Source organism: Capra hircus, chromosome 4 (assembly GCF_001704415.2).
Source record: "Capra hircus breed San Clemente chromosome 4, ASM170441v1, whole genome shotgun sequence".
NCBI classification, from domain to species: domain Eukaryota; kingdom Metazoa; phylum Chordata; class Mammalia; order Artiodactyla; family Bovidae; genus Capra; species Capra hircus.
Window position 1 is genome coordinate 20,961,385 of NC_030811.1, and position 26,100 is coordinate 20,987,484.

Here is a 26,100-nt window from a genome sequence, read left to right on the forward strand (position 1 = left end):
AGATGCTGGCATATCACTCTAGAGATTCTTCCCCAAAACCCCTGAGGAACCCCTGCAAGAACCTTGGGGCCTCACAGTGAAATCTGAAAAACAAGGGATTGAAGAAGACCAGTTAAGTATCCAAGAAATATTTGATTTCAAACTGTGAACAGATCTCAGAGTTTCAATATTACTTATTGACAGCACTACCTAGAAATAAAAAAAATCTGATAACAACAAAGCCCTACTGTATAACTCAAGAGAATTATATTCAATATCCTATGATAAATCATAATGGAACATAGTTTTTTTAAAAAGGCCTTTCTTTAAAATCCTTATCTTTTAAGAGGATAAATTAATTCATTAGAAATCACCAAAATGATTTCTTCTACTCAATCTGTCCCTTCTTCCAACATACCATATAAATCACCGCCACACATATTTTCCTAAACTACGAACTTCTTATCAAGTTACTCAAAAATGTTAAATGTCTATTGCTTAATTCTACTAGCTCTAACACTATAGTTTCATTTTCAAGGTCGTTAATAATATGGTCCTACCATCTCAGATTGGCTTAATCTGCTATCAACCCTCTCCCCTGCTTATGGCCTGATTCTTTACTCCTTCCTAGTTTGGGCCTTACTGAAAAGCCCCCCATTTATTCTTAGGTAAATGCAACCCAACCAGAAAAGTCCAGCAAAATCCTTGATTTCCTTTCTCCTCTTAAATCCTGTAAAACTTGTAATTTATAATTGGGGTTGGCAAACTAAGGCCCGTGGGCGAAATGTGATCTCCCACCTGTTTTTGTAAATAAAATTTCAATGTAACATAGCATATGTCTCTGGTTGCTTTTGTACTATAATGGCAGAGTTAAGGATTTACAGCAGAGAGCATATGGCTTGCAAAGCCTAAAATAGTTACTATCTGGTCCTTTACAGAAAAAGTTTGCAGGCATCCACTTTATATCATCCAATTTAAGGCTTACTGTTTCATAAGCACGTATACTGCCATTTCTACTAGGATATAAGATTTTATGAAAGCAAGAACCCAATTCATGCTTTCTGGAACAACTTAAAATAATAAACCACCAAATGATTACTAATTTTTATTTGTATTGTGAAAACTAGAAATAAGCTAAGGATCTAAAAATGGGTAGGGCATTTGCTACATATCCATAAGTGGCAAAATCTATAGAAGCATTAAAATGTTATTAACCGAGAGAGGGAAAGCTCATAATATACTAAGTAGAAAGAAAAAGGAAGATACAAACCAATACAAAAAGACGGTTGGCTATAACCAAAATGTCCTGACAGTTATCTTGGAAGGGTGGAGTGTGTGACTTTCCTCTTCCTTTCATTTATTAGCATGTCCTAAATTTCCTTCAATCAACACTTATTTTTAAATAAAAAAGAAAAGCTAAATGCTATTTTTTAAATACCTGATTATTTTTAGTCAGGTTCTAAGGTCCTAAGATCTGACTCCGGTTGTAAAACAAAAGGACTGGTGAGAAATGTACATCTAAATTCACATTAAGCAAAAAGTTTGCACCTACTACACAACAGCTGTAGTAGGTATTTTTAAGTCACTTATTGGAGTTGGATGCAAAAGAACAGAGTCAACAAGAGGCACGATGCTCTATGGAATCCTTTCAGTCCCACTACTTCATGACTAAAATCATAGGTGTACTTGTACTATGATTCTAGAGCATATTAACACCTAGACCATAAAATGAAAATCTCATGATACGATTCTCAAAAATTTAGTAACAGCAATAGATCATCTTTTCTAGTCTCCTTTAAATAGATGACTGGATATTACAATTTCATAAACAAAGCACAACAAGAAAAATCTGATCAAAAGTCACAATAGCCCAAAAGAATTATGAGCAGAGCAGAAAATTCATCATTCTTATTATAATTTTTCATTCTTATTTACTGAATACTATCAACTTGTCAAAACTAAAGAAAAAGAAAAGCCAATTTAGAAGAAAATAGAACAAATGAGAAAAACATATTAAAACTACTTAAAATTGCGAAAACAATTTTAAAATGAAGAATTCAAACTGACATCTTCCATACAGCTCATCAATCAATTATAAATTAAAGTTGAATGCTAAGCTCCTAGAAAATAAAAAGTTAAAAACGAATCTGGTTTAAAGCAATAAAATCCATTTTATGGAAATTAGAACAAAACAGTCAAACAGGGCTAATCTCAGAAATGAAACTAAAGAGGATGCACCTCCACACTGAGCTGTCAACATAACTTTATAGGTTGGCTTTATCAACTTCTAGTGAAAACATTAATCTGATTAAAAATATGCTGAAAATATATATCTTTGTCATCATCAATCTATTTTTAAATGTGAAATTTTTTATAATACTAGAATATAAGAAACAGTTCAATTAAAAAATCAAGAATATAATAATCGTGGTTCATATTAAACATTTAAGCTCTGGTCAGATTATCCACTTTTTGTTTCTAGTGGTCACTGGTAGAAAAGAGAGAAAATAAAAAGTGAAAAGAATGCAGAGAGATATTTATGACAATAATAGCTGTCAGCTAACCCCCAGGAATTACATATGCAAAAGCAATGTCAGATTTCAACTACACTGTTCTTAATTAGGGAAACACATAACATTCTCAAAATAATTTTGTCAAAAAACATATACTTTGGTTCCTCCCCAGACGTACAGCATTGGCAGCTCAAGGCGATAGGATCCACCCATAAGGATTTTCAAAAACTTAACTGTAAGTTTAAGAGACCTTTGAATTTCATTTTCCTTAAACAGTCTGCTCATATCTTCTGCTCATTTTTCTGTTGGGTTATTGATTTGTAGATGTTCTTTACTTATTAGAAATTAGTCACGCATGATATAAGTTACAAATATATTGGTGACATTTTCTACCAAATTAGAGTAAGGAAAAACTACAGATTACAAAAAGATAAAATAAAAAGATGAAGATGTGATGTCCCAAGGTCAGGAGAATTCTGTTACAAATTGAGAAAACTGAATTCTAATTCTCAGATGTCACATACAACTAAGTCACTTAACCTCTCTAAGTCAGATTCCTATTTTACCAAACAGGGAAAATGTCTGCCCAGTATTCAATATATATGGTTATGTAAAAATAAAGTAAAAGTGGTATGAAAAACTAAGTATGTAAACATTAAAATTCACTTTTAGTTTTAAAACAACAGAAGGTATGTACAGTGTCTTGCACAACAATGTATGCTAAGAGTTTTCAAATTTAATATTTCTAATTTGAAAATTAAAAGTAATAGTATCTAGAAAATACTTTGCTACCTAAATCAAGTCAAAATAAGCAGTAATTATGACTAAGAAAAAATTAATTAAGGGATAAAACTGCTCCAAAAATAGATCATTTGAAAATTAAAAACAAAGGAGAATTTCCTTTTATGGTCACACTACTTTTACCACATCTTGGTAATAACTTCTTATAAAGCATGTTATAAAGCTCCACCTAGTGGTTCAGTGATGATTTTTCCCAATTCAACTAAATCCAATGTTAAAATTTTTATAAGTCAAGAGGAAAATGTGGGAGGTATGCTGGCAGATTATCACTCTTAAAAAGCTCCTATTTGTTCAAAAACTTTCTCTGAAGTATCATTTTTAATGACCTAAAACTACTTTTGTGCATTATTTATGCCAGTAGGACATTCCCATAAATGCATGATTTGGCTATTACTACCTTTTAAGGATATTATACAAAAAATATAGCCAGTAAAGAATAATATGAGATAATCTGAGTCTTATACACAGAGTGTATAAGAATAAAAGCGTTTTTAAGAATCTGTATACAAAATTAATATTTATGAAGGTTATAAGAAGGTGCCTATGACAAGTTCTTAAATATCACTGTTTTGAACAGTTAAAAACATTTTCCAAACATGGCAATCAAAGACTATATATAATTACTCTTACTTTAAAATGCTAATTATATAGGAATTCTGTGGTGCTCTAGTGGTTAGGAATCCATGTTCTCACTGTCAAAGGCCCAGGTTCAATCCCTGGTCAGGGGACTAAGATGCCACAAGTGAGCAGCATGGTCAAAAAAGAAAAAAATAAACACACACACACACATACACAAACTATAGTTTACAAAGCCTCTATCATTATTTCAAATACGCAGACCTTCTGACCAAGAAATTCTACTCCGTGACATTTACTCAAGAAAACCTTCACCTTAAGTACAAGAAGACTTATGTATGCTATTGGTGAGAGTTTAAACTGGTAGAAAGCCATTCGGTAGAATCTGTTGAAATAAAAATGTGCATCCTCTTTCATATGGAAATTCCACTATCAAGTATCCTTCTTGAGAAATATATAGTCATATAAAAGAATATTCAATGCAGCATTTTTGTAATAGTAAAAAATTAGAAACAATTTAACTACTTATGAATGAGGCAAATGATTAAATAAATGTTACTTCTATACTAAACTAAAGAGCCTCTTGATGAAAGTGAAAGAGGAGAGTGAAAAAGTTGCCTTAAAACTCAACATTCAGAAAACTAAGATCATGGCATCTGGTCCCACCACGTCATGGCAAATAGATAGGGAAACAGTGGAAACCGTGAGACTTTATTTTTTGGGGCTCTGAAATCATTGCAGATGGTGACTGTAGCCATGAAATTAAAAGACACTTGCTCCTTGGAAGAAAAAGCTATGACCAATCTAGACAGCATATGGTTTTTCCTGTGGTCATGTATGGATGTGAGAGCTGGACTATAAAGAAAGCTCAGCACTGAAGAATTGATGCTTTTGAACTGTGGTGTTGGAGAAGACTCTTGAGAATCCCTTGGACTGCAAGGAGATCCAACCAGTCCATCCTAAAGGGAATCAGTCCTGAATATTCATTGGAAGGACTGATGCTGAAGCTCAAAGTCCAATACTCTGGCCACCTGATGCGAAGAACTGACTCACTGGAAAAGCCCCTGATGCTGGGAAAGATTGAAGGCGGGAGGAGAAGGGGACGACAGAGGATGAGATGGTTGGATGGCATCACTGACTCAATGGAGATGAGTTTGGGTGAACTCCAGGAGTCGGTAATGGACAGGGAGGCCTGGTGTGCTGCAGTCCATGGGGTCACAAAGATTCAGACACGACTGAGTGATTGAACTGACTTGACTTCTATACTGCGGAATGACAGCTATTTTAAAAGACATGTACTGTTAATGGGACCAGAAGTGAGCAGGAGTTACAAAAATATGTAAGCTAAAGTCGTATTTGAAGGTTTGTGCTTACATTACTTTTGTACTCCTGTCACTTTTTTCCCTTCTTTTTTAACTTGGCTGCCCCAGGTCTTGGCTGCAGCGCACAGGCCCTTTAGCTGCAGCATGTGGGCTCTAGTTCCCTGACCAGGGATCAAACCTGGGCCCCCTATATTGGCAGTGCAGAGTCTTAGCCACTAGGCCAACAGGGAAGCTCCTATTGCCACAATTTTACAAAACTAAACATTTTCCTTTGACTTTATAGTAAGTACTTTAATGATTCTTTAAAGACTCATTTATTATAGCTTTGCTTAGCCAAAAGGTGAAAAGGTGATAAAACAAAAAAAAAATTTGAAGTAACCAATCTCTAAACACAGAAAAGATTAGCACTTACCCACTTCTAAGGTATCTGGCTCATCCGGCCTCTGGGCAATCTGCAAGTAATAAAGCAGGGAGCCATACAGGTGTGTCCTTACTCGCTGGAATCCACCACCTAGGAAGATACAGCAGAGTAAAAATCTTTTTTCAAATTAAAGTTAAAACAAATACAGAAGTCGTAATTTGTAGAAAATTTAAACAAACAAACAAAAAAAAACCTGTCTTCAAAATGAAGTCTAACAGTTTCTTCAATATGATGTGAAGTGAAGAATCTCCAATAGAAGCAAACCCCACCACTGGGTTCTCTGTGGGCGGAGGCGAGGTGAAAGAGCTATCAAGAGTGAAAGCACAATGGACCTCTCCAGGTCCCAAGACTAAGGGTTGCTTCTGCTCTGTGCGAACGGCTTGGCTTAGGTGAGCGGTCAGGGTGAACACAGCACCTGCTACCACGGGCATTAATTCCTGCGCTGCTTCATCATCCAGGATCTTAAAGCAGAAAGACAAACCACAGTGAGGGCCCTGCTTTCAGCTACAGTCATTAACGTGTCTCACACACACAGCTTTTCAACTACCCAAGATTTTAAAAACGATTTGTCCTATTCAAAGATAAAAGCTAATACATAGAAAGAAATTTAAATAGGATGCTGAGTAAAATGTTCTTAACCAGAAGGGAGCCCTAGCAGAATTCCCTAGAGGTTTTTAATGGAAATTAACATAATGGCCTCCCCACTAGAACCTCCCATTTAATAGGTCTAGGGTAGGGATCTGTAATGTAAATTTTTTAAAAAGCTCCCTAGGGAATTCTGACACACACTCTGGTTGAGAGCCATTATTGTACAGTAACACTGGCATTGCTCAACTCTACTGACTCCACATCTAAAATGGAAAAACAGGTGGGGCAAACTATATATTTAAATGGGATCAAAACTTGTTCAGCAGCATACAGTAATTTAGGAAACATGTCACCTTATCATGCACATCTTGTAAAAGATCACGAATAATCAGTTGGCGATCCTCTGCTTGGATGAGGTCCTGGGGACAGGCTGTCAGGATAATTTCTACCAGCTGCCGCCATGACTCCAGAGCATGCCGTTTTGCATGAAGACACTGCAACAATTTGTTTCTTCCTACCACGTACTGGAGTATGGTGCTGATTTCCTACAGCCGCAGAAATTGAAGTGCAAGGTTAACACTTAGACAAATAAAGTCTTACCAATAGACCGCTATTTTTAACCCTGTCAGTTAATCTGAAAACATTTACAGTACCCTCTGGAAAGCTTCCACATGCTTGCTAAACAGCAGATTAACTTTTTATGTTACACTGGTGGCCAGAATATTATTTTTCATAAAAAAATAATAAAGCTCTGTGTGTGTGCATGTATGTTTAAGATGGGTGGCAGAGGTGATGTGGGTGGAAATGAGTTTTTCACCCCATCTTCTTTCTTCTTTCAACTGTCTATTATACTTACTCTGTAACACTGCTGCTGCTGCTGCTAAGTTGCTTCAGTCGTGTCCGACTCTGTGCGACCCAATAGATGGCAGCCTACCAGGCTCCCCCGTCCCTGGGATTCTCCAGGCAAGAACACTGGAGTGGGTTGCCATTTCCTTCTCCAATGCATGAAAGTGAGAAGTGAAAATGAAGTCGCTCAGTTGTGTCTGACTTGTAGCAACCCCATGAAATGTAGCCCACCAGGCTCCTCCATCCATGGGATTTTCCAGGCAAGAGTACTGGAGTGGGTTGCAATTGCCTTCTCCGACTCTGTTACACTAGAGCTCCCTAAAACCCAAGTTTGACAGCACATTTTCTCGATGTGTCTTCTATTTGTTTGCCTCTGGCTTTGGCCTAGCCAGCTGTGTTTCCACATATGTGGTCCTTCCCACTCAATCTCTGACCCATATCTCCCCATTTGTGATGACTCTTCCCTCACTGACTGGGAACAAGTAAAATCTATTACACAATATGAAAAGGTTGTAAATCCTCAACTAGCTTAGCAGAAAGGATATGATTTTTATTCTGGCATCAAGACATTAACTTCAGTTCAGCTTTTAACATTACAAAGTCAAAAGTGAAAGACTCCATTTCTATCAGATCCACTTCTCAACTGTAAAAAGCGTAATCAGAACTCTAAAAGAGGCAGGATCCAATCATGCCTGTGAGATGATTAGAAAAGTTTGTGCTTAATTTGCATGTAAAACACATATTAGAATATCTTGGGTCATGCTGGCTCAGCGTGACAAACTCCACTGTGTATTTGTGTATATGAATAGAGCAAAATGTGAATACTTTTAACAATAATAAAATGGCAATGACGAGTGACTTTTAATTTTTAAGTTGTTTCCTAATAATGAATTAGAAGTCAGTTCGCTGTTTTGTCATCTAACTGGCGATTTAAGTAGCTTAAGGAGTTAAAAGGTGTCAGCAGGGCTTACATCCATCAGGAGAGGTCTTTGTCCTATGGCTGCCATACCCTGAAGGGCGTTCACTTCGGCCACAAGAACTCTGTGAAGAAGCTACATTATTGAGAGAAGGGAGAAAAATAAGATCATTCCCGACACTGGTACAACAATAACCTAGCAGTTACTTTAAACTGCCCTAGAGGGGAAAGTTTCAGAGAGTAGTACCAAAGAGCCTCTGTGGCAGGAAAGTTGGTCCAAATGCACAGGATATCTTCTTCCTACTAGTCAGGTCATTACCACCTACCTGGTAGAGAGTTAAATAATTAAAACCACCCTGAGTGACAGCTGGGTGGCATGACTACTAACACGAAGGAGATGGGAAACCTAACAGATAAAATTAGTGCAGGCTATTCAATTTTCTTTCACTGCTGCTTGAAAAGTGTAAACCACAGTCTAATAAACCAACACCTCCATTAGAAAAAAAAAAAAAAGTTATTTTTTCCTAATGACTCAAAGACTGTGAACCACTTGATACTTCACACACTCTAAAGCAATGCTCACCTTGACATTGCAGACTGTTTGTCCCCGTAAATTCTTGTGTTCACAGTTAGCAATAACTTGTTCAATCTGGGCCCGATCAAAGAAATCCAACTGCAAAGGCTCAGGGATCTCCTGACTGAAGTCAATGGAGTCGAGAATATTGAGAATTTTGCGACGTACTAGAAAAAATGAAAAGTCATTTTACTTTAGCTGGGACATTGAAGAGAAAAGCAAACCACAGTACTCAGCTCACTCTCAAAGACAGTACTATATCTATGTTCAGAAAGGGCCTCAGTCTGGAAATTGAAGACTGTATTGAAATCTAAATTGGATTTTATTTCTAACACATTCATTTGCAAAAATGTTTTTCCCATGCTATCATCTTGCTATAAAAAGATTTTTTTGTTGACAAATAATTTTCACATAGCTTTTCAACATCAGTTCAGAATTTGCAGATACAGGCATTAATTACCTCCTAAAATTTTAAGCAATTTAATATATACATATCTAGCTTCCCTTGTAGCTCAGTCGGTAAAGAATTTGCCTGCAGTGCAGGAGACCTGGGTTCGATCCCTGGGTTGGGAAAATCCCCTGGAGAAGGAAATGGCAACCCACTCCAGTATCCTTGCCTGGAAAATCTCATGGACAGAGGAGCCTGGTGGGCTGCAGTCCACGGGGTTGCAAAGAGTCAGGCACGACTGAGTGACTAACACTTACTTACAAATTTATTACAGATTCAAAGAGCTTTACCTTTTGTAGAAGTGTCAAAGTGCAGGAACCCAGAGACAGACCTATTTTCATCTTCCATGCCTCCTTCCCCATCTGTTGGAGCATCAGTAATAAAAGATCAGAAAAAGAACACATTCACAAAATTTATTTGGAAATAACAAATATCAGGTTATTATATTTCTATGTCATTGTTTCTAGGTCAAAGAGCCCCTTGCAAATGGATAATTAAAATGCAAAGATGATGAGAACTTATCAACAACATTCATCTAATTCTTTCTGTTTCTATCAGATCCACTTCACAAATGTAAAAAGCATAATCAGAACTCTAAAAGAGGCAGGGTCCAATCATGCCTGTGAGATGATTAGAAAAGTCTGTGCTTAATTTGCATGTAAAACACATATTAGAATATCTTGGGTCATGCTGGCTCAGCGTGACAAACTCCACTGTGTATTTGTGTATATGAATAGAGCAAAATGTGAATGCTTTTAACAATAATAAAATGGCAATGATGGGTGACTTTTAATTTCGTGTTCTGAAGGGAAAAAATTCTAAAGGCAGAAAGAACATGCTTGGCCTACAATCACAGACTAACCATAAGACTCAGATTTGCACTTGCATTCACACAGCCCAGCCAGCAGCACGGCAACACAAATGCCAACATGCAGATGTTCACCTGAGTAGGGTTTCACTGGCATGTCATCCAGCAGGAGGTGGAGGAGCCTCTGGGTGTGTGAGCGCTGGCGATTCAAAGAAGTTACCCTTAGTTCTATTGAGGCAGTCTTCATCAGCCATGACATCTGGTTCAGCATAGATATTTCATATTCTGGAATTTAAATATATATGTTTAGTTTCCCAGTATACGACACAAAATCAGAACAGACATAGTCTGTAACTCATCAGTATTTTCCCATGCAACATAGTCAATAATTTATGAAACTATGCACCATAATAATTTGCCACTCTATAAGATTAAAAAAGAAAAAACCAGATGCCAAGAGAAAAAATAAGCCAGTGTATGTCTATGAAAGGTAAGCAAAAGCAACTGAAGAACAAAAGAGAATCAAGTTTCTGTTGCTAGAATAACTTCACACAGATCTAGAGAATTCTGGATCTATCATAGTTTGACATTAATAGAGAATTTAATACTTAAAAAGATAATCCAAGTACTTTTCAACTATTTATCTTGACAAAAAAAGACTATCATAAAATCTGATTTTTATTTCAGAAAAAAATACATTTTAAAAACTAAAATAAATACATAATTTGCATAACTTTAAAATGCAAAATTTTCTGCTATCTTGAGATTATCAATGCCGTTTTGGTCTAACATATAGTTAGGACTGGGAATCACTTATACAATAAAAGTTTTTGAATCCAATATTATTGTAATATGCCTGGCTTTGAAGTCTTAAATTATGAGTTTTATAAACATACAAACACTGCTACTACTGCTAATAATAATAATTACAAGCAAAGCTACATCAATATTTAAAAAGTAGACAGCAAGATACGCAAGATAGAAATTCTTTTTTCCTATTAGGAATAAAAAAGGGTTTCTTAAAAATTTTGTTATAAACAATATCTTGGGGTTAAAAATAACATATACTGATTATGAAAATGAAGTCAAACTCTTCTGCCATTAGGTAATTCCCAATCTCTCACACCATACCCAAAGAAGTAAAGCAGGGGCTTCCCTAGCGACTCGGTGGTAAAGAATCCTGCTGCCAATGCAGGAGACGCGGGTTCCACCCCTGATCTGGGAAGGTCCCACATGCTGAGGAGCAACAATGCTTGTGCGCCACGGCTACTGAGCCTGTGCTCTAGAGCCCTGGAGCTGCAACTACTGAAGTCCTGGCACCCTAAAGCCCTTGTTCCACAAGAGAAGCCACCTAGTGAGAAGGCCCCACTCACCGCAACTAGAGAGAAAAAAGCCCTCCCAGCAATGAAGACTCAGCACAGTCGAAAATAAACAAATACAAGCTTTCTAAAAAATCCTTACAAAGCAGAGTTGACAATTACCAGTAATGGCAACTTACTATGAAATCTGTGAGCCTAGACTTCCTAAAACATAAAGATGATACAAAATAAACTTTTAAAAAGCCTCAATAAAATGATCACTGGCTAGATATAATATAAACTAAGAAAACTGTTATAAATTGATCAAAAAGAAAATTACATAAAATAGAACCCTATAAAACACAGGAAGCCTGGATAACTGTGTGACCAGGTCAATAAACTAAAGGTATAGTTTCTATCATAATTAGCTTCCTATTTTTCATTTCAAGACCTGATCATAAACAAGAAACAAAGTAAAACACAGATTTTTACAAAACAATTTCACTCAAAAAAAAAAAATCTCTGAAATCTTACGTAAATATTTTCTTATCCCTTAAACACAATTTTAAAATTCTGATGGTAAAAATTCCATCCTTAACAGGCTATTTGAAAATAATTTTATGCTGACAGTTAAAACATCAAGTTTCTCAAGCACAAATTACAAAAACAAAGGAACACAGAAACAAAGTAATAAAATGAGGACAGAATTCCACAAATGCTAAAACTGCTATCCCAGTTCAGTTGCTCAGTCGAGTCCAACCCTTTGCCACCCCATGGCCTGGCAGCATGCCAGGCCTCCCTGTCCCTCACCAACTCCAGGAATTTACCCAAACTCATGTCCACTGAGTTGGTGATACCATTCAACCATCTCATCCTCTATTGTCCCCTTCTCCTCCCACTTTCAATCTTTCCCAGCATCAGGGTCTTTCCCAATGAGTCAGTTCTTTGCATCAGGTAACCAAAGTATTGGAGCTTCAGCTTCAGCATCAGTCCTTCCAATGAATATTCAGGACTAATTTCCTTTAGTATGGACTGGCGGAATCTCCTGACAGTCCAAGGGACTATCAAGAGTCTTCTCCAACACCACAGTTCAAAAGCATCAATTCTTTGGCACTCAGCTTCCTTTATAGTCCAACTCTCACATCCATACATGACTACTGGAAAAACCATAGCTTTGACTAGACAGACCTTTGCTGGCAAAGTAATGTCTCTGCTTTTTAATATGCTGTCTAGGTTGGTCATAACTTTTCTTCCAAGGAGTAAAAGTCTTTTAATTTCATGGCTGCAGTCACCATCTGCAGTGATTGTGGAGCCCCCCAAAATAAAGTCTGACACTGTTTCCACTCTTTCCCCATCTATTTGCCATGAAGTGACGGGACCGGATGCCATTATCTTAGTTTTCTGAATGTTGAGTCTTAAGCCAACTTTTTCACTCTCCTCTTGATACTGTCATCAAGAGGCTCCTTAGTTCTTCTTTGCTTTCTGCGATAAAGGTGGTGTCATCTGCATATCTGAGGTTACCAATATTCTTCCCAGCAATCTTAATTCCAGCTTGTGCTTCATCCAGCCCAGCATTCCACATGCTACACTCTGCATATAAGTTAAATAAGCAGGGTGACAGTATACAGCCTTGATGTACTCCTTTTCTGATTTGGAACCAGTGTGTTGTTCCATGTCCAATTCTAACTGTTGCTTCCTGACCTGCATATAGGTTTCTCAAGAGGCAGGTCAGAAAGTCTGGTATTCCCATCTCTTTCAGAATTTTCCATAGTTTTTTGTACTCCACACTGTCAAAGGCTTTGGCATAGTCAATAAAGCAGAAGTAGAAGTTTTTCTAGGACTCTCTTGCTTTTTCCATGATCCAATCGAAATTTAATCTCTGGTTCTTCTGCCTTTTCTAAAATCAGCTTGAACATCTGGGAGTTCACGGTTCACACACTGGTGAAGCCTGGCTTGGAGAATTTTGAGCATTACTTTGCTAGCATGTTAGTGAGATGAGTATAATTGTGTAGTAGTTTGAGCATTCTTTGGTATTGCCTTTCTTTGGGATTGGAATGAAAACTGACCTTTTCCAGTCCTGTGGCCACTGCTGAGTTTTCCAAATTTGCTGGCATATTGAGTGCAGCACTTTCACAGCATCATCTTTCAGGATTTGAAATAGTTCAACGGGAATTCCATCACCTCCACTAGCTTTGTTCGTAGTGATGCTTTCTAAGGCCCACTTGACTTCACATTCCAGGATCTGGCTCTAGGTGAGTGATCACACCATCGTTATTATCTGGGTCATAAAGATCTTTTTTGTATAATTCTTCTGTGTATTCTTGTTATCTCTTCTTAATATCTTCTGCTTCTGTTAGGTCCATACCAGATGTCCTTTATTGAGCCCATCTTTGCATGAAATGTTCCCTTGGTATGTCTAATTTTCTTGAAGAGATCTCTAGTCTTTCCCCTTCTATTGTTTTCCTCTATTTCTTTGCACTGATCACTGTGGAAGGCTATTCTTATTCAAATGGGTATCTTTCCTTTTCTCCTTTGCCTTTAGCTTATCTTCTTTTATCAGCTATTTGTGAGGCCTCCTCAGACAACAATTTTGCCTTTTTGCATTTCTTTTTCTTGGGGATGGTCTTGATCCCCTCCTCCTGTACAATGTCACGAACCTCAATACATAGTTCTTCAGGCACTCTGTTTATCATATCTAGTCCCTTAAATCTATTTCTCACTTCCACTGTTTAATAGCAAGGGATTTGATTTAGGTCATACCTGAATGGTCTAGTGGTTTTCCCGACTTTCTTCAAGTTAAGTCTGAATTTGGCAATAAGGAGTTCATGATCTGAGCAACAGTTAGCTCCCAGCCTTGTTTTTGCTGAGTGTATAGAGCTTCTCCACCTTTGGCTGCATAGAATATAATCAATCTGATTTCAGTGTTGACCATCTGGTGATGTCCATTTGTAGAGTCTACTCTTGTGTTGTTGGAAGAGGGTGTTGACCAGCGTGTTCTCTTGGCAAAATTCTATTAGCCTTTGCCGTGCTTCATTCTGTACTCCAAATATGCCTGTTACTCCAGGTGTTTCTTGACTTCCTACTTTTCATTCCAGTCCCCTATAATGAAAAGGACATCTTTTTGGGGTGTTAGTTCTAGAAGGTCTTGTAGGTCTTCTTAGAACTGTTCAACTTCAGCTTCTTCAGCATTACTGGTTGGGGCATAGGCTTGGATTAACTTCTTTATCATTACTGGTTTAAGCATAGACTTGGACTTGTCAAATGCTACCCCAAAATGTTATAAAATTAAAATCACTCAACACAGACTTTATATATTTGTTTTAATAGTAAGGGAGAAAAATGTCCTACCTTTGTTAGAAAATGGCAAATGCTGCAATTGAGAAAATAAGAAGTCCTGGCTGGTTCTCAAGTACCTCATAGTAGGACCAGATGTATCAGAGCATGCACATAACTGGTAAATCACCTACAGAATTACAGTAACATAAGAAAATCCCCAAATTAGCTTTTTATATTACAGATTTAAATAAAAAGGTTGAACTTAAATCTATTAAGTGGAAACTAAGAACCATAAACAACTAAAGCAAAAAGGATAAACATAATGTATATATAAAACAAAAATGCAGAGTAACAAGCAGTTCTTAGCATCCTAACTCAAAATATACAAAAATGCAACTGGAGAATGCTAACAACATTCTTATAGGACTAATCTTTTAAAATCACCCTAAATATATTAACATATATACATGTAGTTTAAAAATAAGTTTTAGTATTTTAACTATTATTAGCAGCAAATTACTCAGAAGTAACTTCTAAAAACCAAGGTTATATGTTAATTAGTTGATATAATTATTGGGATCTAAGACTATGCCAAAGGCTTTGACTGTGTGGATCACAATAAACTGTGGAAAACTCTGAGAGAGATGGGAATACCAGACCACCTGACCTGCCTCTTGAGAATCTGTATGCAGGTCAGGAGGCAACAGTTAGAACTGGACATGGAACAACAGACTGGTTTCAAATAAGAAAAGGAGTGCGTCAAGGCTGTATATTGTCACCCTGCTTATTTAACTTCTATGCAGAGTACATCATGAGAAACGCTGGGCTGGAAGAAGCACAAGCTGGAATCAAGATTACTGGGAGAAATATCAATAAGCTCAGATATGCAGATGACACCACCTTTATGGCAGAAAGTGAAGAAGAACTAAGAAGCCTCTTGATGAAAGTGAAAGAGGAGAGTGAAAAAGTTGGCTTAAAGCTCAACATTCAGAAAATGATGATCATGGCATCTGGTGCCATCACTTCATGGGAAATAGATGGGAAACAGTGGAAACAGTGTCAGACTTTTTTTGGGCTCCACAATCACTGCAGATGGTGACTGCAGCCATGAAATTAAAAGACACTTACTCCTTGGAAGGAAAGTTATGACCAACCTAGATAGCATATTCAAAAGCAGAGACATTACTTTGCCGACTAAGGTCCATATAGTCAAGGCTATGGTTTTTCCTGTGGTCATGTATGGATGTGAGAGTTGGACTGTGAAGAAAGCTGAGCGGCGAAGAATTGATGCTTTTGAACTGTGGTGTTGGAGAAGACTCTTGAGAGTCCCTTGGACTGCAAGGAGATCCGACCAGTCCATTCTAAAGGAGATCAGCCCTGGGATTTCTTTGGAAGGAATGATGCTAAAGCTGAAACTCCAGTACTTTGGTGACCTCATGAGAAGAGTTGACTCACTGGAAAAGACTCTGATGCTGGGAGGGATTGGGGGGCAGGAGGAGAAGGGGATGACCGAGGATGAGATGGCTGGATGGCATCACCGACTTGATGGATGTGAGTTGGGAGTTGGTGATGGAAAAGGGAGGCCTGGCATGCTGTGATTCATGGGATTGCAAAGAGTCGGACACGACTGAGCAAGTGAACTGAACTGAACTGAAGAATCCCCTGTGCAAATTTAATCCTATGTATTCCCAAAGAGCAATGGTTCAGTATTCACCAATTCAGCGTTCTCTGCGACTTTATAAAATTAGTAATAACTGAATGTAAATTCAATATAGATCTAGAAACACAGTCTTAAGAAAAATACAAAACAACAAAGCATAACTAAAGTCACTGAGTAAAGCAGAGTAAAAAACTGGCAACAACCTAAGTGTAATTTATATTGTAGCACATAGAAAGTTTCTCCCCTCCCTCGGGGGGAGGGAAGGACGCAAAATTGTAAATATATATTTAATATATACAAGGAAAAGACAGGAAGGGAACACAAGGTAACGCTTAAATACTTGTAGACATATGCTTGTCTTTCAAACAGCTTTGATATTATATTGTTTTTGACACTATAAATACTGAACTTCTCAAAACAAAATCAAGTTATTCATATTAGATGGTAAGTTAAGAGGATAGAAGAACAGATGCTCCAAGATATGGGGGAGGTTAATACTGCTCGAGGGAGGACAAAAAAAGTGAATTCCAAAAGCATGACAAGCTACTCTACAGGGGTTTGCCTGACACCCTTCCTAGTTTCCAAGACCAAGTAGGAAAACTCTGCACTGTTCAAGAGAAGACAGCAAAGACACAAGGCTCGGGGTCAGCTCTTCCCTCAGACGGCCCTGTGCTGCTGGATGATGAAGACGTCAGTAAAGCCCAGAGTGTTTCCCTTTCACATCGTTAGATTTATTTTTAAATAAGCTCTTCTTAGAGGTTCAATTTTTTTCTGAAACACAGTGAAGTATAAACCTAGAGGTAAAGGATGCCTCTTTCGTTAACAACAGAGAAGTGCTTCTTGTTAAAAATGCAGATTCTGACCCAGAAGGGCTGGAGTGGGGCCTGAAATTCTGCATTAACAAGCTCCCAGGAGGTGACGCTGCTAATGCGGTGCACATTTTGAGTCACAGAACATATGTATTAAACTGACAAATCTGTTGGTTTAGACATGATTTGTTTGGCTGGTATAGTGTTTAGGAAAGCAGAGGATCTGACAAACCACGGTGTGTAATCCAACAGGGTAGAAATGAGCAGGGGCTGAGTAGCAGGGTAGATGGTCTCCAGTCTGCTGGATTCTCCTCTCCCCCAGATCCTCTCCCCACCTATTTGTCTTAAATCTGGTTTTACTCACTTCTTACACCTGCCTAACTCCTTTAACCCAGATAATTAACCTTATCAATTTCTTCTACCTAAGTACATCAAAATCAGTAACACTATGCTAAAATATACATCAAGTTTGTTCCCTCATTAAGGGAGTCAGAGGAAGACCGAGCTGTAGTACTGAGAAGTGAAGTTTGGAGAGACAGAGGATAGAAGAAGACAGTAAAGAATAACAAAAAGAAAAACAGAAGAATAACTAAAATCTCCAGGTTACTAGAAGTTAATGATACATTTCTTACCATGAAAATGAGAATCAGGGTGTCACTTAAATTGAGAAAGTAGTTGTATCTTATAAAGTCTAGTTCCTAAAATACTTATGATATAAAGAAAACAAGAAATAAAAGAATAAAACACAAGTGAAACAACAGTTCTCACTAAAGTTAAACTTACATTAATTTGACTATCTACCACCTTACATATAGCTGTATGTATAATGCTCATGGTTCTTAAAAAGTACTTTCACTTACATTCTTGCATTCTCATTAAAGTCTCACAATAGCCCATTTCACAGATTTAAAAACTGAGAGAAGTTTCCTGGCAGACCCAAGGTGACTTAGCTAGTTAAGGGGCAGAGATAGGAACCAGAGGTCTTCTGACCCTAATCCACTACTCTCTCCACCAAACAGAAACAACCTGAAACACAGCATCCTTGGAAAATTTCTGTATCAGTGCGTCTAAATCCATCCCTTATTTTTCAAGAGATCAACGTACAGGATCTTGTAGATCTATAAGATCTTGAGTTTGCGCTTTTTGGATTTTACCCATAAATGAAAGACTGGTCAAACCGCTAGATGAACTCATTTCAACTTAGTCCTACTGTGGTACTTGCATATCTGCGAAGGATTCGCGCATAAGCTTCTGCTCACAGGTGCTACAAAGTCCAGCCCTCTGCATACCTGGTAACACAGCTCAGCGAGTTGAGGGGATTCCTTCACTGCCAGTGGGCCGGTTCTCCCTTCAGTTCCCTTCTCCAGGATGTTCAAGATGGCGTGAAGGCAAGTCCGAGGACAACCTAACACTCCTGCATGAAACCAAAAGAAAATTTAGCTTCTCTTTTCAAATTTTGGCATTAAAAACCTTAGAATACATTTATAAAACTTAAAGTTTTGTACACATACACTCTACTGTAAGTATTTTAAACACTGATACAGAAAATTTGTTACATACTAATTTTCCAAGGCTTAATTTGTCCAGACTTCATCTAAATCCCCCAAAAATCAACCTGTCACATAATTTTTCATACATTATTTCTTTCAGTGAATTATCCCATGAGCTTAGAATTCAATACATAACCATTTAGCGACAAATATGAAAAAAAAATGGCTGTGTGTCTTGTGGCGATACCTGGGTCTTGCAGGTTTGTGGTACTGACAGGTTTCTTTAATTCAAAGCCCAGCAGGTAGAGAGCAAGATTGGGTGGATTGCGTTCCAGAGAGGTAATGAGAAGATTCAAGATGTGGATTCTTGTTTCATGACGGATTCCAGCTAATTTCTTTTCAAGTTCTGAGCCTAAATGTGGAAATAACAAAGCAATAAAAAGTTACCATGGGTCAAACTGAAAAATATAAAACTTGTATCTCAAACCTCAGATGTTTTCTTTAGCTTTAGTTTACTTGATTAGCTATTACATTAAGTTCAGATTTAAGAGGTTTCCCAAAAATCTTATTTACTGTTACGCTAGCAAATTCTCAAAATTCCCTTGTCACCACTAGACATTCAACAGTGTTTTTATTTACACAAAATAAAAAATACACGTTAATCTAAGACATACCCTCTTCTAGACGTACAAATTCTTCTGTATCTTCACTATCCAAACACTCTACAAAACCAGCCATCAGCTTCTGACTTACACTCTGAAATCATATAAAGATTTTAAAATGACAATTTATTAAAAGGTCCTAAGTATTAGAGAAACTATGATAAATATGATATATAATTATAAATGCTTGGCTATAAAGACAAAAGGCAAATCTGCTCCAAGGAAAGTATTAGGTTTTAGCCACATTTTTAATTAATATAAAACTCAGTTCCTTAACTGAGTGTCATTTAGCTTGCTATAGAAGTAACTAAAGAGGACTTCACTGGTAGAGCAGTGGGTAAGAATCTGTCTGCCAATGCCGGGCACACAGGTTCGATTCCTGGCCCGGGAAGATCCCACAAGCCATGGAGCAACTGAGCCTGTGTGCCACAGCTACTGAACCCGCTCTAAGGCCCATGAGTGGCAACTACTGGAGCCTGCACACCACAACTCCTGAGCCCACATGCTGCGACTACTGTAGCCTGTGCACCCACAGCCAGTGCTCCACACCAAGAGAAGCCACCGCAATGAGAAGCCTGTGCATCACAATGAAGAGTAGCCCCTACTCTCCGCAACTAGAGAAAGCCCACACAAAGCAGAGAAAACCCAGCAAAGCCAAAAATAAGTAAAGACAAATGATTTAAGAAACAAAAACTTAAAGTTTACTGCCTTTAAAACTTGCTTCATTAATTTTCTTTCCCAAAGAATGAAACTAGTTTTTAAAAACAATAACATTAAATTGCTATTTCATAACCTCTTCATTATATACTCTATGCTATTGATCTTAACTAAAATATAAAATAAATTCTCATTTTTTCTCTTTAGAAATGTATTACTTATACCAGTTTTATATTTCTGGGCTGAGAGATTAGATACTACTCTATCTCCTTTAAGAACTCTACGTATGTGTGTGTGTGTGTACGCTAAGCCATGTCCAACTCTTTGCAGTCTCATAGACTATAGCCCTCCAGGCTTCTCTGTCCATGGGATTCTCCCCAGGGATTGAACCCATGTCTCCTGCTTGGCAGGCATATTCCTTCCCACTGAGCCACCTGGGAAGCCCTTAAGAACTCTAGCAGGATACTAAAACTGGTAATAATTCAAACTCGAACACCAGTGAACTGAAAATCTGCATCCAAAATCTTCTAATTAATTATGTGGGTTCATGAACTTCATTCAAAAACCAGACTAGACATCTGAAATTTACTATAAATAGTGGTTCTCAACCTGGGTGGTACTGCCACTCTAAAAGGCCCTTAGAATTATATGAGAGCATTTTGAGTCTTTAGGCCAGGGACTGCTACTCAAAGACAGTGGCAAGGGACCAGGGATGCTAAAAGTCCTGCAATTTGAGAGACAGTTACACTAAAATGAAGATATGTCCACCCAAAATGCCAGAAGAATCCCTGTTTCAAAATACCAAAACCCAATAATATTCTTCAACTAGCTAGCGCAGTGATTTCAGCATGAAATACACAAGGGGAGGAATGTCTATAAAGAGAAAGAAAAATAACAGATTCTCCAATTATAGCTATTCAGTGAATAGAAAGAGAACTAGACCAAAAGAAGAAAACATCTACAACACTGTGCTGCTGCTGCTGCTGCTGTGGGGTCGCACAGTCGGACGCGACTGAAGCAACTTAGCAGCAGCAGCAAAACACTCTGCAGTGTATCAAATGAAGTGACATGATTGTGGGTCACCAAAAAGCCACAGAGGCTTCCCTGGTAGCTCAGTGGTAATGAATCTGACTGCCAATGCAGGAGACACAGGTTCCACCCCTGTGTAGTGGGAGATCCCCTGGAGAAAGAAATGGCAACTCACTCCAATATTCTTGCCTGGGAAATCCTATGTACAGAGGAGTCAGGCATGCTACAGTCCACAGGGTCACAAAGACTTGGACATGAGTTAGCAGCTAAACAACAACAGCAAAGAACAACAACAAAACCACAGAAGCAGACAACTCACAGCAGTGAAATCAAAACCGCAGAGGCTCACTCAGCACAGAGGCCACTGCGGAGGAGTGAAACAAAGGATGCAAAAAACAAACAGAAGGTGCACTTACAAACCCATCAGCCCTTTAACGTGCTTCTGGAAGCTCATTAAACGGTCTCATTAGGCCATACAGTTACACACTATAATAAAGAGTATAACTGCACACTACAGTATACATATTAAGAGTATCCCTGGGAATGGTATCATCGCCAAACACAAATCACAGCCCAGTACATGGGTAGGCTTTCATCCATCATATACAAATATACTTACTCTCAGAATCTTCCCACATACAAGAATAAGATGTATTCTGGATGTACCAAAAAAATAATAAGAAAAGCAATAACAAAATCAGTTACCTGGTCATGTGTGAAATCTCCAACCAATTTTATCTGAATATTGGAATTGCAAGAGATACAGCAGAGGATCTTGGCACTTTCAAAAGCCAATTCTGGATTAGTATTGCCATGATACAGGTATCTTTAAAACAAGAAAACATTTGAGGAACAATGTGATGAAATTTTTGCTTCTTACTATATACATACTCAATACAGAACATTCACAACCAGGGCTCTCCTACCCATACTGCACTTTTGGTAAGTCAGACAAAGGTTTCCCCTTCTATCAATAACTAGATGTAACCTGTTATGGGGGCTTCACTGGTGGCTCAGTGGCAAAGAATCTGCCTGCAATGCAGGAGACACAGGAGACCTGGATTCAGTCCCTGGGTTGGGAAGAACCCCTGGAGGAGGGCATGGCAGCCCACTTCAATATTCTTGCCTGGAGAATCCCATGGACAGAGGAGCCTCGCAGGCTACAGTTCAGAGTCACAAAGGGTCAGACATGACTGAAGTGACTGAGCAACCTTGTTATGGATTGAATCATGTTTCCCCAAAATTCACATGTTGATAGCCAAACCCAAAATGATCTTATTTGGAAACAGAATCTTTGAAGATATAATTAACCAAGTAAAGATGAGACCATTGAGGAGAGCCCTAATTCAACGACTGATAGCCTTATAAAAAAGGGACAAGTAGACACAGCCACACACACAGGGAGAATGCCATGATGTAAAGCTGAAGGCAGAGACTGGGATGATGTGCCCACCATTTACAGAACACTGCATTGCCAGCAAACGACCAGAGGCTCAAACACACACAAGGAAAAGTTTGCTCCCCAGCCCTATAATCCCCAAACATCCAACTTCCCTACAGGAGACAATATTAAGATGTCATTTTATATTTGGAAATATTTAGGGCACAAAATAAATCAGAAGAAAAAAGAAATTACAAGGTTCAGAGTCATTAAAATCAGAGACACAAAAGAAGACAATAATAAAATGAGACCAAAAAAATGCTTACGTGATGCCTTACGGATCTGATCAGATTTGGACATCAAAGTTAGAATGCCATCTGATTCACATCACCATTTCTCTACCTACACACGGAACTCACCTGGCGATGTTCACCACGTTATCCGCCTTCTTGGTTCTGGGATTGATTCCTTGCAATAGCTGTTCTAAAGGAGAGACGATCAGAGCCAGCTGACTCTCTCTTAGCAGATCCATGAAGAGGTTTTCCTTCTGCAGAGTAAGATTGAGAAGTGCAAGGCAATGCTGCACTGCTTTCTCGAGGTGCTTCTTCCCTACAGAGCAAAATCAAAGTTAGGGAGTTCTACATGAATCTTAGAAACTCAGAATCAATTCTCAGGAAAACAAGAAAAAGGGTAAGTTCCAGATTCAAAAAGTCCTCTAGTTTTCAAACCTTTAGCAGTTAACATCATAGAACTGCTCACTCAGACAAGTCACTATAACTTTTGTGACTCAGATTAGTTTAATGCAATGGTTTCTCAGTAATTTTTCCTGCATTCTTTCCTTAATTATTTAGAGCAGAGTTCTCAGATGGGAGTGAGTCTGGCCCCAGAGGACATCTGGCAATATCTGGAGACGTTTGATTATCACAGCAAGGGATGTAGTATAGGCATCTAGTGGGTAGAGGTCTACAACACACAGGACAGCCTCCACGTCAAAGAATTATTCTGCCAAAAATGCCGGTGGTGCTGAGGCTGAGAAGCTGATTTAGAATAATACATAACCACCGTGGAAAATTTGGACAATAAAGAGGCAAAAAATATAAACAAGGGCTACATATAGTGCCACCTCTCAACTTACAACTCATGGGCTCTGGAGTCAAATCACCTAAGCTCAAATCATAGCCTTGACCCTGGAGAAAGATGTGAAACCCCTTCATGCATCAATTTCCTTATTCATTAAATGGAAATAATATCATCTACCACACAGGCCTTTCATACAGGTTAAATATATTAATACATGTAATGAGCTTTTAAAATTGCCAAGTGCATAGTAAGCACTTAAATAAATAATAACATAGTAATAGTAAATGAAATTTATTGATCATATACCACGCCTATAGTAAGTGCTTTTACAAATACAATGGAGAAAACAAAACAAAAAGTACTGTTAATTTAGAGATGTTACAGTTGTAGAAGAGAACTATGATTACCTATCAAAGACCCTGCAATAAGACAGTTATAATGAGAGTCTGCTCTCACTTTTAATTTACTTTCATGGTATGACTCACTAAAACAACACTGTAGATACAGAAAAAATCTTATGGTGAAAAGAAGTTCAGAGGTCATCTACTTCAAAGCTTCAATTTACACACGACAAAAACAGCAAAACTGTTTTCAAGCTATAAAGACATTCAGGCACATACCAGGGAAAGGAGCATAGGTATCAAGCTGTTTAACACCTTCCTCCAGTAAACTAAGGGCAAGCTCCAACATCGGTGACTCATTCAGAAGGTGATACATCAGACTAAATCCTGGCGGCTTATAGGCTATTATTTCTTCTCCTAAATAGAACATAACATAGTCCAAGAGATGGTGAATTAGTGTTTTTGCCACACCCTTTTTTATGATACATGAGATTTGTAAATTAAATAGTATCTAAACAAATGAAGCAAGCTTCAATTTAGAGACAGTAACACAAACTATATACAATGGTTATTTCCAAAAGGGCTGATCTGCACATAGTAGTTGGTTCACACGGTACACTGATATGTAACTCATTAATCTGTAGGCAATGTCCTTACTCTTACATTCAGTGAAATTTTACTTTATTTTCTCTTGCTTAGAACAATCAAAATGACTAAAACAATGTAACAAAACATATAAAATTATAATTTAGTTTATAACCAGAAGCAATTTACATCTTATGTATAGTAATTTATAAATTATAAACAGGTGTATAAACAGCTGACACTTTGTTTGAAAGTGACAGAATTAAATTACCTTGTAGTTCCACAAACTGATCCACAAAATCTTCAAGTTGAGGTTCATAATCTCTGAGCAATTTATAAAACACCTCCAAAACAACCTCAGCAACTTCCCACTACAGAAAGACACAAATATTTCAGTAACAATAACAGCTCAAGGTGACAGACTGGGTAAGTTTTTCATCTCTCTCACTTTCTTCCAGAAAATGTGTGAAGCCCCTTTTCTACTTTGTTTATTCGAAGCAATACAGAAAGCCCAATTCATTCTGCTTTGTTTTGCTAAAGGACAGTGGACTGGCTAGTTTTTCAAGGTAAAACAGGTATAAAAGAATTAGTAAAAGAAACATTTCTAAAAAAGAAACATTTCTACAGCAGATATTTGAGCTTTGTCAACAAATCTAAAGCACCCAATATCTATCCATACAGGATTCCATTTATAAATTAAAATTTATAAATAAATTTAGTTCATAAATCTAGTTCAACTTATAATGAAAACCATCACATTTGAACACTTCTCCAAAAGCATCAAACATTCAGTTTCTCTAAGGATCTCAGCTGGGCAAGATCTGAGAAAACATCTCATCAACTCTTATTTTGCAGGTGAAGCAAGTGAAGCTCAGAGCACTGACTGATTTCCCGAGACCATAAAGCTTGGCAACCAACGTGCTGGAGGCCCAGCCCCACACTTCTAATTCCCAGAGCAGTGTTCACGGCTCTAGCCAAAGTTAAGAATCACTGGTAGGCTTCCTCCAAATGACCTCATCTTTACCTCTTTGTTTAAAATGCTTTTAAAAGCTATGTAACACCAAGGAAAAATATTTATGCCAAAGAGAAAATACACTGTACAGACATAACTGTACAGACAGTAAAATTAAACTGTTCAAAAATATCTACTACATAAAATTTTAATAAGGCTGAGTCTAGTGACTGTAGATGGTGGTTTTTAAAATGATTACTTTAGTCATTATTTCCAATGAATATAATTTTATCAAAGCTGATCTTTAAAACTAGGACTACGACAATCTTAATTTTAAATTATTTTAATTACTCATTTTTCTCTATTTTCTAAATTTTTCAAAATAATTTATTTAAATAAAAAATGTTTATCACCACATGATATTGGACTTTAGGATTACTAAATATATATGCTGCCTCAAACACTGCTTATATTTATTTATCTTAAACCGAAGCACTGTTTTTGTGACAAGCTAGTGTTCTAAAATACAATATAAATTAAACCTAAAAAAGACTTTCTAGTGAAATATATTCACAAAATTGAGGGAAATTTTCTTAGGGTAATATGCTAGGAAATCATTGGTAGCTGGAAGAGCAGCAGTGCTAGAAATATAAAAATGCATGGGGGAAAAATAATAAGCACAGAAAAAGAGTAGCTGACTAAAGCTCTAAACCCTTAGGTCATACTGACCTTTTAAAGAAAAAGCAAGTAAGATATTTAAAAGAAATGCCAAAAAGTATCAGAACATTTTGTTGAAGAGACTGCAACTGTTAGCATCCATTATCCATCTGAAATGACTTTTATTAATAAGGCATGACTGCTATTAATGCTTTCATCCAAAGAGGTAATACTAGGCCTTTAGTAAAACATATACCTCTGTTGGTATTGATTTTTAACCACATGAGAAGCAAAACTTATAGACCAACTGACAAAAAATAAACTTCAGCTATCTGGGACTAAATATTAGAAACAAACTATGTCCAAAAATATGGCAATGAAAAATAAGCTGTGTGAGTGAGACACAAGTAATGATTATGCAGTTATTAAAA

The 26,100-nt window shown here is 37.5% G+C and overlaps 1 protein-coding gene across 1 annotated transcript in view; it reads right to left on the reverse strand.

The window, feature by feature from the left end:
- The window catches only part of NUP205 (nucleoporin 205), a 77,652-nt gene that overhangs the window by 21,915 nt on the left and 29,637 nt on the right, over positions 1–26,100 (reverse strand). The window contains exons 16-30 of the mRNA XM_005679502.3: positions 24,332–24,431; positions 23,755–23,892; positions 22,474–22,663; positions 21,379–21,499; positions 19,000–19,081; positions 18,573–18,737; positions 18,125–18,249; positions 14,439–14,553; positions 9,928–10,077; positions 9,275–9,346; positions 8,546–8,703; positions 8,018–8,098; positions 6,554–6,745; positions 5,806–6,073; positions 5,604–5,702 (exon numbers count right to left, since the gene is read on the reverse strand). Of these exons, the coding sequence (XP_005679559.1) occupies positions 5,604–5,702; positions 5,806–6,073; positions 6,554–6,745; positions 8,018–8,098; positions 8,546–8,703; positions 9,275–9,346; positions 9,928–10,077; positions 14,439–14,553; positions 18,125–18,249; positions 18,573–18,737; positions 19,000–19,081; positions 21,379–21,499; positions 22,474–22,663; positions 23,755–23,892; positions 24,332–24,431 (2,056 nt within the window). The remainder of the gene's footprint in view (positions 1–5,603; positions 5,703–5,805; positions 6,074–6,553; positions 6,746–8,017; positions 8,099–8,545; positions 8,704–9,274; positions 9,347–9,927; positions 10,078–14,438; positions 14,554–18,124; positions 18,250–18,572; positions 18,738–18,999; positions 19,082–21,378; positions 21,500–22,473; positions 22,664–23,754; positions 23,893–24,331; positions 24,432–26,100) is intronic.